Here is a 13,105-nt window from a genome sequence, read left to right as displayed (position 1 = left end):
TGAACACTCACTGCACCCATTCTTGAGTTTTAGACTAAGTTTTGGAAGAGGGAAGACTTCTTTCAATTGATAGAGAAGTTCTGCTGTAGGAACATGATTTCTGCTAATTTTTCAGTAAGTGTTGTGAATGCTAGTTTAGATTTATGAGTGTCTCCCCTGAGAAACACATAGGCAGTTTCCTTCTTCTGATCAAAGTGAAGGAACTGAAAATCTTCTTGGCTGTAGCTGCTTGTGCTGCCTGGCTTGCTGGTGAAAGCTGCCTCCCTCCTGTCTTAGCTGTTCAGAGTTGGCTTATGCTGTATCAGAGGTCGGAGCTCAGCTGATTGTCAGAGTGCTGAGGTGGCTGACTGATGCTCACGTGCAGCAGCACCAGCCTGCAATTGTTGCACAGTAACTGCTGGCAATAAAGCTGCCAGAGGCTTTGAGCAGGGAGCCAGAAGGCCTGGACAGGCTCAGCTGTAGGTAAAGTGAGTGTACACTGCATATCTTCTAGGGAAAAAGACACCCAGTTGTATGTCCGCTGCACTTTATTTTTTGGGATAATCATCTGTCTGCATTGGGTAACACTAGGGGCAAGTTAACACTTTAAATTTATGCTTGTTTCCTTCTTCCCTTTCCCTCTTTGGTCTGTAGTTGTTTCATTTTCCTTCTGTTTTTCAACACACTTGATAATATCTCAATTTAGTACTGAAAAACTATTACTGCAAGGAATTCTTACTGAGCTGCATTATGATGAAGCTTAGAATGTAACCTCTGCTGAGTGTAAAAGAAGAAATAAGTGTTTCCTTTATAAAAATGTCACAAATAATTTTATTTAAGGAATTACAATTCTAGCAGGTTCCTTAGAAGCTGATTTCCTTTCTCGGTTCCTTTTCTTTTGGCTGTAGAGTGTTGTCAGAGACAAGCAAGTCAGCCCCCACATGTCATTGGTTTCAGTACCCTGTACAAGGTGGTGTGTGGTTCCCTGACTTCCCCTGCTGCTGACCCAGCCATGGGAGCCAGCATTGTCCCACAGGGCTGCACATTTAGGCACGGATGAGCCCAGACAAGGGTTTGGCTTTTGGACTGCCTCACCTTGTTTGTCTGCATGAATCACTCTCTGCTACAGATGCTTTCTCTCGGCATGGTGCTCAGGTTGTTACTTAATTTACCCGATGCTCAGATTTCTGACTACTGAATTTCTGAATTGCCAGTGAAATCGGGATTTCTTCATCGGCCTGTGCTGTGCAGTCATTTTGTGGAATAACCAGTGGGAAGTTGTGATTCTGGAAGAGCATCTCCTGGTGCTTACAAAACTGTTTCACGCCCAGCCTGAGCAGGACCAGTCTGCAGGGCTGGTGCTGACCTCTCTGTGTACACAGTACTAGGTATTTACTGGGCAGGCCAGTTGTTCACTAAAAGCTTTGTAGACAAGGAATGGCATCCTACTATTTACAGACACTCTTTGTTTCTGGACTTGTCTTTTAAGTAACTAATGCAGTACTTAGTGAAGGAAAAATACTTGGAATATATTTGGAACAAAATATGCTTGGAATTAAAATCTATTTGAAATGTATCAAATTGCATCAGGAGTAGAGTTTGTCTACTTAAATGCTTGAAATGTTATGATTTTTTAAGCATATTTCATTTTCATGTTAATGCAGATAGTCATTATCTGTAATGTTCTTTTATAGTTCATTTTCCTTTTATAAATTGCCTTTCTTGGTGGCTGAGAAGGAAAACTTGCAGATAGGAGCCTTTTGACCAGAGTGTCAGCTACACTGTACTCGTGGTATTCTTTGATACTGTTTTGCAGACATTTCTGAGACTGCAATCTTGACTTTAAAGTAATATATTGAATAGGTAGAGTTGGGTTTATTGCAAATAGGCTCAGTTCTGTCCCTTGCTGTCAGAATATTCAAAGGCGGAATGAAAAAACAACAGGTAAAACAAATAATTATGAACCAGTTTTTCTATTTGTGATTTCTTTGACAGTAATTATTTTTTCACAAGTGGTGAAACAGCATCTGAACAGGATGTGCAGGAGGTTCTCAGCACTGTTGCCAGACTTGCTTCTTAACTGCTGTTGTGAGAAGGGAGAGATCTGAGATCTGAAAAGGTCTTCAGTGAAACAAATATTGCTGCCCCTTTAGCTGGATGGCTTGGGGATTTTAACCTGACCTTCAGAGACTTACATATTTGGGTTTAGAAAATGATGTCTCCTATGATTCTAGTTAAGGGAACTTCTCTGTTGAGTTCCCAGATAGTGTTAGACATGGAAAGTATTTATTAATAAACTGCCACTTTTCACCTGCTGCATGGTGAAAGAAAGTTGTGTGCCATGCAGTGGTGCCCCCTCTTTTTCCTTTTTTTTTTTTTTTTTTGCAAAATGTAATTAATTTTCTCAAAGATAGTAAATACTCTACCACCTTAAAAATTAAACGTTGCTCACATAGTAATCTCAAGAGTGGAGATGGAAAGACATATTTCCTGTTCTTCCCAACTCTGATACTGCCTAGGGAATGATGATCTCCCTGACATGAGCCAGGGAATTGTGGGAAAACTATTTTTTTGCTACATGGAATACTAATATTACATGCATGCTAGAGATTTGTGGTGAAGTAGTATTTATCTTGTTTTTGTTTGCCTTGCCAATAGTAGAGGTGGATAGTAACATTTGAATCTAAACTTATTCTAAGGGGAACTTTCTTTCCCCTTAGAAAGGGAAAGAAGAGCCTTGTCAATTTTTATGTTTTTATTATGAGTTCCAGGAAATTTGAAGGGGTTTTTCTTTAAGCAGGAAAATTAACCTGTGCTGAACCTCATGTTGGTTTTATTTGTAACTGAGCTCGTTATTTTAATTGAGTCCCTGTATGCTATACTGGACATACCTGTCTGAAATAGGCTTTATTTTTGTCTGGTTATGTAATGAGATTCAGGAGCAAATAGGCAAGTAGAGACTCCAAGAATTTATAATTTAGTAAAATCTCTGAATTTTAAAACTTTCTCTGTGGTAGTTTAGAAAGTCTTATGCCTCAGTCTTGTAGGACAGTGAGATTAATTGTGCAGGATTAGCTTTCCTTCTTGTGGAGTGCCTTTGAAAGCTGCTGTGAGAGCAGTAAAAAGGGTACTGCCTGGGACAGCAGCTTAGTCTGCTCTACAGGGCAAGAACATTCTGTAGCATATCTCCAGCTGGAGTGCACCACATCCTGGTCCTTCACTCTTCCAGTCCTTAGGGTTTTTTTCATTCCTTTTTTGTGTGTATTTAACATGGTGTTGGTTCTAAGTGATGCTGCAACAATCACCTCCAAGTTCAGTCACAGGTACAGCTGACCTTGGGGCCTCCACTGCCATCTCTACGAGAGTAGTTGGTGTGATTTTGCTTCTCTAAGATCTCAAGCTCATCCTATTACCTTGTTGTCTAAAGTCTTCCTGTCCTGCTGCCTCATCTATCTGTGCCCTTACCTGTGCCCTTGTTGCTGTGTAGAGCACAAAGTTACCAGACAAAGCTACTAAAAATCTTCAGCTGCCTGTCTGGCATCTCCTCCTGAAGCATGTAATTGAATGGTGGCCAGGTGGAAGCAGGAACAAGAGAAATTAAATCTAGCTGAAATTCTGTAAGTGATCTCATCCTCCTTTGCAGGTATTCAGCTTCTTAATCATTTTACACAATGGGTATTTCTCTGAATAAGCTTCTGAGTGATGCAAGCACCTTTTGAAGAGCAAGTATTCTAAAGGGCTCTGTGCTTAAGTATTACGAGCAACATGATTGCTCTGAATGTCAGTCATTAGGCTGTAGGGCCTTTCCAGTTGTGGTTTACATGTTAGCCAACTAAAAGAGGATCAAAAATTGTTCTCAGCAGTGGAGTGGAATTTGTTCTGTGGGTCAAAACAATCTGTGGTTGTAGAAATGTACACGTAGCTCAGTTTAGTGGAATTTTAATCTTGCTTCAATCCATTAGTGACAACTTCTGCTACGTGGTCCAGAATCTCCTTCCTCTTTGCATGTTTGTCAGGGATGTATGAAGTGTTACGTGGCAGCTGTATTGACATAGAAAGAACTGTCAAAAACCACAGCACTATCTGCAAGTTAGTCTGAAAATTGTTAACTGGAAAGACCAGGTCTATTTTTAGGGAGCTGCAATTGCACGAATTTTCTTATCTATCTTCTGTGAATAGAAGTATTGCAGCAGATAGAGCTTAGAGAGCACATCTAGGGTTCTGTGTTTTGCCACCCACACTGAGACTCCCACATCACACAGTTGTGTTACACTCATCCTGTGGTGTCACACTGCAAATGAAATCGTGAGATGTGCACAGGACTTTTGTGGGACTGCCCTGTGGATATGAATAGCAAGACAATTAGTATTACTATGAGGTATTAATTTTTATGTAGAACAGTTTCAGGAAATTCTTCATAATTTGTCTTTAGATCTAGAGGAAAATCTGATATATCCGAAGACAAAAGTGTCTCAACTGGTCAGTTAATTACTGACCATGTTTCTTTCCAGACTATGAAGTTATCAGAACCTTTCTTCCCACAAAGCTGGCATGTATGAATTTAGAAGCATCTTCTACTACTGTTGTTTGCATTGTTTTATAAAATGGTGATGCACAGAATTAGCTGAGTGGGTACCAAAACAAGCAAGGAACACTAAATAGTTCCTACCTTTGAGGCTTCTGTAATATCCTTCCACTGTAGAGCCAGTGAGCATGACCAGGCCAGGCTGGAGTTGGACAGTGCAGCTGATGAGGGTGAATTAATAAACCATTGCCCCATGAGCCTGTGAGAGTGCAGGGTTCTGCTGCTGTGCTGTAGGTATAAAGCAAGTATTTTTGTAAATTTCTGGCTTTGTTTAAGCTTTTTTCAAGGGAAGCAGCACGTCACAGTTCACATGATATTATTTTTATGATTTTCTTCTTTCTTTTGGAGTTTGCATTAAGAATGAGATAGTTATCCTTTAACTTAGCAATTAAACACAATTTTTATGCACCTGTAGATATTTAGTCGGTGTTTAAAAGCAAATAGATAATTTTACTTGTGTGGGTTTTAATTTTTTTCTTTTGCATCATTATCATCTTCCCCCTGTACACACCTTGTTTGTGACACAAGGACCATTTCTGAAAGCGCTAATTCTGTGAGAGCCAGAGGAGGAAATAATCCTGGGACACGTGAATCAAACTATTTTGCTTTTTGAAGACCTGTACAACCTTTTGCCTTCAGAAATAAATACATTTATCAATTTTTATACAATTTTATCAGGTTGTGAATATAAAAGACAACAAATAACGTTATTCTTTTTCTGAGAGTGTAAATATTGACTCAGGAGGAAGTCCTGGCTGGTTAGGGAGCCTTGAAAATGATGACCCGTTAGGAGACAGAGCTCCAGTTTTATCCAATAGAGAGATTGCTGCGAGTACCAGTTGTAATTGTACACAAATATGTACACAAATGTGTCTGTATAATATCATTTACATTTTAAAATCATCTAGAAGCACCTTGGGGGCTTCATTTTTTCCATTTGAAAATTCTGACTAGCACCTGTAATTAAGAGAGAAGACGGAGCCCTGGAAGCTAGGTAGGACTTCCATCTATTGATCTGTGTAAACCCGGCTTATGCTGTCAGGGGAGAAGCAGTCAACTGCTGAGCTGCTTTGTCACTGACATAAGCTGGGAGAGGATTTTTTTTTTTTTTTTTTTTTTTTTTTTGTGTGTGTGTGTCTATACTGTTTATACACCAGTCTATAGACCTGCTGGCTGGTTGAATTTTAAAGAGAGCGGAGGTTTAAAGACTTGTCCCCCGAGGGATGCTCCTGCCAGTTGGGAAGCGAGCGGAGGCCGCTCCGCAGAAGTTGAGCGTGCGTGGCCGCCTGGGGAGGGCCGGGCGGCGCCGGGGGAGCCCTGGCCTGTGCTCGGCCCGGGCCCCGCTGCAAAACACACCCGTAATTTCCAGGTTCTTCAGTCAAAATATTGAGCTAATACCTTCGGTTTTTTTGTTTTTGTTTTCTTTTCCTCTCGTGATAATTTATTCTGAGATGATACAATGGGGAACATAAATGAATACATTTCCATACCCAATTCTGAGTCAGTGCTAAGCTCACCAGGCAGCAATTAAAATCCTTGTTAGTGAGGAGAAAAATTACTTCCTATAGTGTGAGAATAGGTGCAGATTTAGAAGAAGAATTAAATACTATTTCTTTGGAACAAGCTTTATGAGCCTGAAGTGAAAGACTGTTTGTAAATGTTTAGGAAATTTCTGAGTTAGAAGTTTTGATTAGCCTGTTCTGCTTGCTCTCTTTTGTTAGAGTTTTTTATTGTTACTACTCGCATTGTGCGTGCTTGTTCCTGACTGCAGAAATCAAATGCTTACCTGTCCTGTTTATATTTTACTTCTCACCCTTCTGCAGTGGGCACTCAGAGCAGGTAGGATGGTACTTGAGCAGTTCCTTTTGAAGAGTATTCTATGTACTACTGTTGTTTTTAATGGAGTTCATAACCTTTCCCAAAACACATCTGTGGCTTTTGTGCACTGTGCCAACCAAGAAAAAGTTCTAAAGATTTCTTGAAATCTCTTGTATGACTTGGAAATTCTAAAAACATTGACTTCCTGATTTAGTATCACATGAAGATTTACTGAGGCACATCATATACACTTACAGTGTTGGAGCTAACGTACGCATGTTGTAGTCACAGGTGTCTTTTTCCTGATCTCTTCCTTTCTTGCTAATTAACTTGTGTGGGCTCTTTGTATTTTACACTATCCACTGAGCCTGGTGAGTGTTTGAAGTAAGTGGTCATTGTAGTGTGTATGAATTAAATGCAGAATTTCCCCTAATGGGAGTTGGCTGTCCAACTTGCAGTAAACAGGGTGTTCAGGCTGCAGTGCTAACACCCTAAATCAGCTTCTTAAGCCCTCTTGTGCAGCCCTGGAAATTTGTAATCCATGTGCTCTTTTCTGAAAACAAACCTTGCAGGCCAGCTCTTGTATACAGAAATACAGGTCTGTTGGGCTGCTACAAAAAAGGAATTCTGCAGCTTTGTCCAACTGCATGGATGTCAACTGTCTCTTCTTGCTGAAGTATTTCACAGGGGGTTTGTTTTCCCAGCTGGGAGCAGGGAAATAAAACCTATTTTCTAGGATCTTGTAAAGTCGTTGTTTAATATTTGCTGCTAAATGATCTGGTAATTCACTTTTTTTTAAAAGAAAAACGTTGACTAGTTTGAGAGCATTTTTATATTTTAATTAACACATTTTATTTGCCACTAAACAGCTTCTTAAATAAAATTCTGCACGAGAGAGAGACATTATCCTTTCATACTGTGGTATGAATGTAGATCTGGTGGATTTTGCTCTCCCCCACCCCCTTTCCTTTATTGATAGCAAAGCTTGCTTGTAAGACCCAAAGGGTTAATCATATAAATTTCTGCTTTGGACCAGTAGGCGATTTCCATCACTTTCAGCATTTGACTATGGAACATGTATAGAGTTGTTATACCTCTCTGTAATTCATTCTGCTGCCAACTTCATTCCCTTTTCTCTGCCTGCATTTTAATTGAAACAACATTTGTATTTTTGAGCCAGGATCTGTCAGAAGTCCCTGTGGCTAGTCTGTGGTACAAGTAGCAGCAGACGTGGCTTACCCATATGGTGTGGTGCTTCTTGTAAAATCCATATGGCCTTGTTGAAGGGAATCCCAGCGGGGATGTGAAGGGTGTTAATACCCTTCAGGCCAGGCCTTTCCCTCCTGGGGCTTCTATGGCATTGTCTTTGCAATCTGCCAAAGCACAAACCTAATTCCTTTTTAATAATCAATTATTTCAGTCCTGGAACGTGTGCTGTACTTTTTCTAATCATATATTCCTTGAACTTATTATTTGTTATGAGTATTTTTGGCCATTTTTTTTAAAAGCAAACCTTTCAAAAGCCTTTTCAAAAAACCCCTAACTTAATTTCTTTTGCTTGTATTTTCAGGAAGTGCTGAACAGCGTTCCAAAGTTCTGCTTTCCTTTTGACATTGAAAGGTATGTGCTACAGTTATCATTTATTTAAAGATATTTTATAGAAAATTATTTTTAGCATAATTGCAAGCAAAGATTTAAAGAAAAGGCAAATGTAATGTATTCCCTAAGCTTGCACCTGCAGAAGAGAAAACGTACCCTTTGTTCAAGTAAGTATGAAGTCACTAGTAGGAAACTATCACAGCAAAATGTAATCCTTACAGAATTTTAGGAATATATCTGTTCAGGTGGAGCTGCATTCCAACTCTCAGTTTTGTACACTGTAATTGTGAGCACCATCTGTGTTAGTATAAGGATGTAATACAGTTTCCTGTAAGCAGCTTCATTAAAAATGTTACAGTGCACCAGGATATAAAAACTCACTGAGCAGTACAGAAAATGTGTTGTTTGAGTTCAAAGAAATTAAGACTTTAATTACATGGAAGTAGTTGAATATGCAATTGATTTTTCTCAGAAAAGAATCCAGACCATTATTTATAATTAATTAGTCCTTACCTTTCTGGTATCAGTTATAGTCTGGTTTTCATATAATGCTGCCAGTCATTTAAATTGTTCATATAAAATGTTTTTATTAATGAAAATATTTATTTGGTCTTGTCAAAATGATTAATGGTAATTTATTTAATAGATTGAACTCACTTGGTTTGGAAAACCTGTATTGTCTGAATTGGCAAAGATTGAATTAAAAGCTTGATTTGCATAATTAATGAAAGATACACCCAGGTAATGTGCAGGCTGAGCCAATTTCAGAGCACCATGAGCATCAGTTGTAGATGGTGAGTTGGACATGAGAAGCATCTATCAGATGCAAGAAGCTGCTGTCAGTAGAGGAAAAGCTGATGTGTGCAGAGAGGAAAGAAGAGTGTCTTTGCAGCAAAACACACTGGCAAAATAACGATCTTTATAAACACAACTTTCCTGAAGTAAACTAGGCTTATTTAGTCTTTTATAGCTGAATTTAATTAAGCTGTTTGGGTTTTGAACTGGCTAAGCTCACTGTCCTTTAAGCTGTTTTAATGACTTAAGTAATATGGTTGTCAGTGGTTGGCTTTAAAGCATTAAAGTCTTTAATATGCTTAAGATATGTACAGAATTCTGTTTAAAATTGGTAATGAAGATGAATAATGGAAATAAAATTTGAGGATAACAGAAAAAGGTGAGGTTCTGTTGCTGCCATCCAGTGGCAAGAAGATAATCAGTGGCAGTGAGTAATTATTTTCAAATAAGTTGTCTTACTGTAACTATTTCTCTTGAACCATTCAGAAGACACTTATCTGCTGGTATGAAGAGAATGAACTTAATAAACTGTGGGAATACTTGAATTTCTAGCATAGCTAAGTATGTATTTTTGCTGATTATATGCGGGGGTAAAAAGCAAAGATAAAGGGGACAAAAAGGAAAAAGTGAAAGCAAGTTTGTTGTTTGTTAAGCCCCCCTGTGCCCTCTCCCCGGAAATGCTTTTTGACTGTTGGCTTCATGCTTGACTGTAAAGCAGCATTCTCAAAAGTGCAAAATTTCTACAAATTTCATAAAACTTGTCAGCTGGCCAGGAGTGGAGGTTGCTGGAAGCTGGGGTTGTGCTGGGAGGAGTGAGTGGGGCTGCTCAGTCTGGCCTGCAGCCTGCTCAGGCAGTGCCCCGCTCCCTGCGGAGCTGGAGCCGAGTTCAGAGGGATTGCAGGGAGAACCAAAGGCAGCTGGGATCATGGGAGTGCAACAGCATGGATGAGGAGCAGCAGATCTATTGTGGAGCAAAGGACAGATATGCTGGAAGCTCGTTCAGGAAAGTGGAGCTGTTGCTGGCGAGTTGTTTGTGTGAACAACTTACTGGCTGCATGATGTGTTTGCCATTTCATACTCAGCTCCGGTGTTTTCTGTAGTGTAGACACACCTTACCAATTGTTTTAAACGTAACTAGTTGTCTTCTGCTTTCTCAGTTTAATGATTTTTATTTTGACATGTGGAGTGATAAAGAAAAGGATCGAAAAAACGCTGCTGAAGTTCCTTTTTATAGGGCTTTTTTCTACTGGAGATTTAAGATGTTACAATCATTTTAGTGTTTGTCTAGCCATACATATGCTTTCCCTTGTCTGATCAATGTATATATGTATATATAGTTTTCCCCTTGTATATAGGATCACGATAGATGGTGCACCTAATACTCCCAGGTGTTTTACAGGCATTTTCAATGACCATTTCCGTACAGAAACATTTGAACTGAAATAGAAAATATCTATTTCGTTCATTGAGCGTATTGTACTGCAGAGAGCATAGCTTCTCAACCTGTAATAGATAAATATTTATATACATATATATAGGATATGTATATTTATGAATATTAAATACTTCAAGCATTGTCTGAGCCTATTAAGAGCTAGAAATTACTAGTGCAAAAGTAGTGACTTCCAGTGATTCTGATAGTTACTTAAAAAATGTGACTGTTACATGGATTCCTTCTGGGTTTCTACTACACAGCAGAGTTATAGATAATGGAGTGTTAATTCTCTTATCCAGCTAAGTAAAACTAAATAAAGTAGAAAATCTGTGTTCTTCAAATTATGGAGAAAGGAAAGTTAAAGCAGCAGTAGTAAGATCGCTGTCACCCATTTTCTTTCAAGTCGCCTGTATTAATTACTTAAGGAATTGAAAAAGAAATGAGATCATCTATTGGATTTTCTTTTTTCTACTTTGCTGCAATGATCATAGAGATCCAGATTTAGTTCTCACTGTTTGATGCTGCTTGCATCATCTCACCGGGCATACCTTATGCAGATGTTATAAATAACTGTACACTACTCACACTAATTATCAAAAGTACATACTGTGAGTGGTAATTAAAAATCTAAAGGAAACTCCCATTAAATTGAAACTGAAAGTCAAGCCAAAAGAGGCACAATGGTGTAAAAAAAATTCTTTGACCATGACTTAAACTTTGAGCTTTATATAAATTTTTTTATTGAAAACAAACATGTAAAATGTTACTTCTAGTTATGACTGACATTTTATTTTAAAGAGATTAAGAAATTAATTGCATCATAGAAGTTCTTTAGCATTTGCTCCAAGTACCTATGTCTCTTTCTGTGAATAAATTATTTTCTATTTAATAATGGCACAAGTATATAATATTCTAGCAGTTTGCATGTATGTATTTACAAAGAAAGATCCTTTTCTTTGGTACTCCATTTATTTATTTTTATATGGTCTAGGAAGATTTAACATTTGAGGACAGAGATTTTTATTTCCTTTCAATGTTTGCTGAAGCAATATTAATGCTTCAGACAAAAGCATTTTGTTCTCTCTTGTTGCTTGAGTCCTTGGTGCAAATCCGGCATGGTTTGCTTCACTTTTCTTTCTCCAGCAGCCTTTTGTATTTTCCCTCTCAACCCAGAGCTCAGGTGTGACTTTGCAGAGTCCATATGCCAGTCTCCACATCCATCAGTTGTGTAACTGGGTGATGACTGGTGAGGATGCAACTTCCCTTGTTCCTTTTGGAGCATTTCATGTTCAGCCTGAAGTTGTGCTATGTCACTGCTTGACCCCTCATTTTTATCTGTACTTTGAGCCTCTGCCATTTCTCTCCACCATAAGTACTTCCCTTGCTCCTTTCATTCCTCAGTCTTTTCCCTTTCAGGATGCATTTCTCCTGCTGAATGTGCAGCACACAAGCCTCTTTTAGATACTCTTTTGGGAACTGCCTGTAGGACCAGCATGGAGACAGTGATGTGTACCACATTAATTTCCCCATGGTGCTCACCCAGTCACGGGCAAGTGTTGGATTTTGGAGGATAATCAATGGTGCTGCCGCTGTAGGGGGTTTCTCCTTACCAGCAGAATGTCACTCGAGTGTGGGAATTACCATGCAGGTTATTTAACTCATAATGTTTTAGGGTGAGTGAGTAATGATAGCAGGAATGACATCACTGTCACTCTCCTGTTCCTGGCTGATGCCGTTTCTGTTGGTATTTGTGGTAAAAGTCTGTGCAGAAACACAGCTATGATAAGAGAAGTGCAAAATGATGCCTTGAAATCATTGAATTTGCAGATCTTGTGAAAGGCAGTTATAAGATATCTTACACAAAAATGTTGCCTTCAGAGTAAATAGTTGAGAATGAAAAGTAAATAATCAAGAAAGTATTTCAAGCTGTGCGGGTGAAGATAAATGAACTGTAGCATTTCTTGTACCCTTCAGGCACTGCAATCAGTTTGCAAGGGGGATTGCAAACTCAAAAATGTAGCAGCAGTTACACACAACTGAGTTCTTTTCATCTTGTGTCTCACTGTATTATGGCACGTTTGTGTAACAGTGAATGTGTGTGTGTGAGACAAGTGTGAGGACAGGCTGCAGTGTGTGCTGTGAGGAGTGTACTTATTGATTTCACACAGGGGTTGTTTGGTTTCCATGGGTGTGCAGAAGTGAACTTGTCTGAGAGGAAACCTGGAATGCTGAGGGAGCTGCTGTGTGCTCCCATACACCTTTGGCCAGGTGTGATGGCCAGGGCCCTGAGACAGAGCTTCTAGACAGGCTTCTGTTGCAACTGGAATACTCACAGTGAGACTCTTTACTCAGTAGTTGTGGTTTCTTTAAATGCTTCTGTTATTATGAAAACATAACCCCATTAATAAGCTAACTGTGCTTTTTATTTGTGGGAATTTTCTTACTTGGTGGTGGCATTGTCCATTTTCATATCTTCTGCAGTTTTTCTCCTGTTACTTTTTTTTTTTTTTCTGAATTGGGAGGCAGAGCTCAAATCAGACAGCTTGGTTGGAACAGAGGAGCTCTCCACACAGAGAACCTGAGCTCTGGGCTTGTGGATCCTGTAATGGGCATGGAAGTGAAGAAAATAGGCCTTGAAGCTTAGATTTGGGGATAGCAGTTAGCTGAAGGAGAATGCCCAGCCTGGTGTTACTGTCTCCCCAGTCTCTCCATCAGCTTGTACCACCACCTTAACATCTGGTTTTCAAATTCCTGCTTGAAGCAGTTTCTATTCTGTTCTTTGATTTGGGAAATTAGGATGACTGACTGGTAACTGATGGGTTTGGTTTTCTCTATCAGTTTGAGAATTGTAATACGTATGAAACTTTCAGGTTTAAGTAGCAGCCATAAAACCT

General features: G+C 39.2%; 1 protein-coding gene across 2 annotated transcripts in view; it reads left to right on the top strand.

The window, feature by feature from the left end:
* DENND1B (DENN domain containing 1B) overlaps nucleotides 1-13,105 on the top strand; it is a 147,360-nt gene that overhangs the window by 46,388 nt on the left and 87,867 nt on the right. For both annotated transcript variants that reach the window (XM_054285843.1, XM_054285842.1), the window contains exon 4: nucleotides 7,953-8,002. In XM_054285843.1, the coding sequence (XP_054141818.1) occupies nucleotides 7,953-8,002 (50 nt within the window). The remainder of the gene's footprint in view (nucleotides 1-7,952; nucleotides 8,003-13,105) is intronic.

This window comes from Melozone crissalis, unplaced genomic scaffold (genome assembly GCF_028551555.1).
Source record: "Melozone crissalis strain CALT ecotype California unplaced genomic scaffold, PUWL_Pcris_2 ptg000045l_1, whole genome shotgun sequence".
In the NCBI taxonomy this organism is placed as follows: domain Eukaryota; kingdom Metazoa; phylum Chordata; class Aves; order Passeriformes; family Passerellidae; genus Melozone; species Melozone crissalis.
Note: the sequence above shows the minus strand (reverse complement) of the source record. Positions and strands in the feature narration are given on the sequence as shown.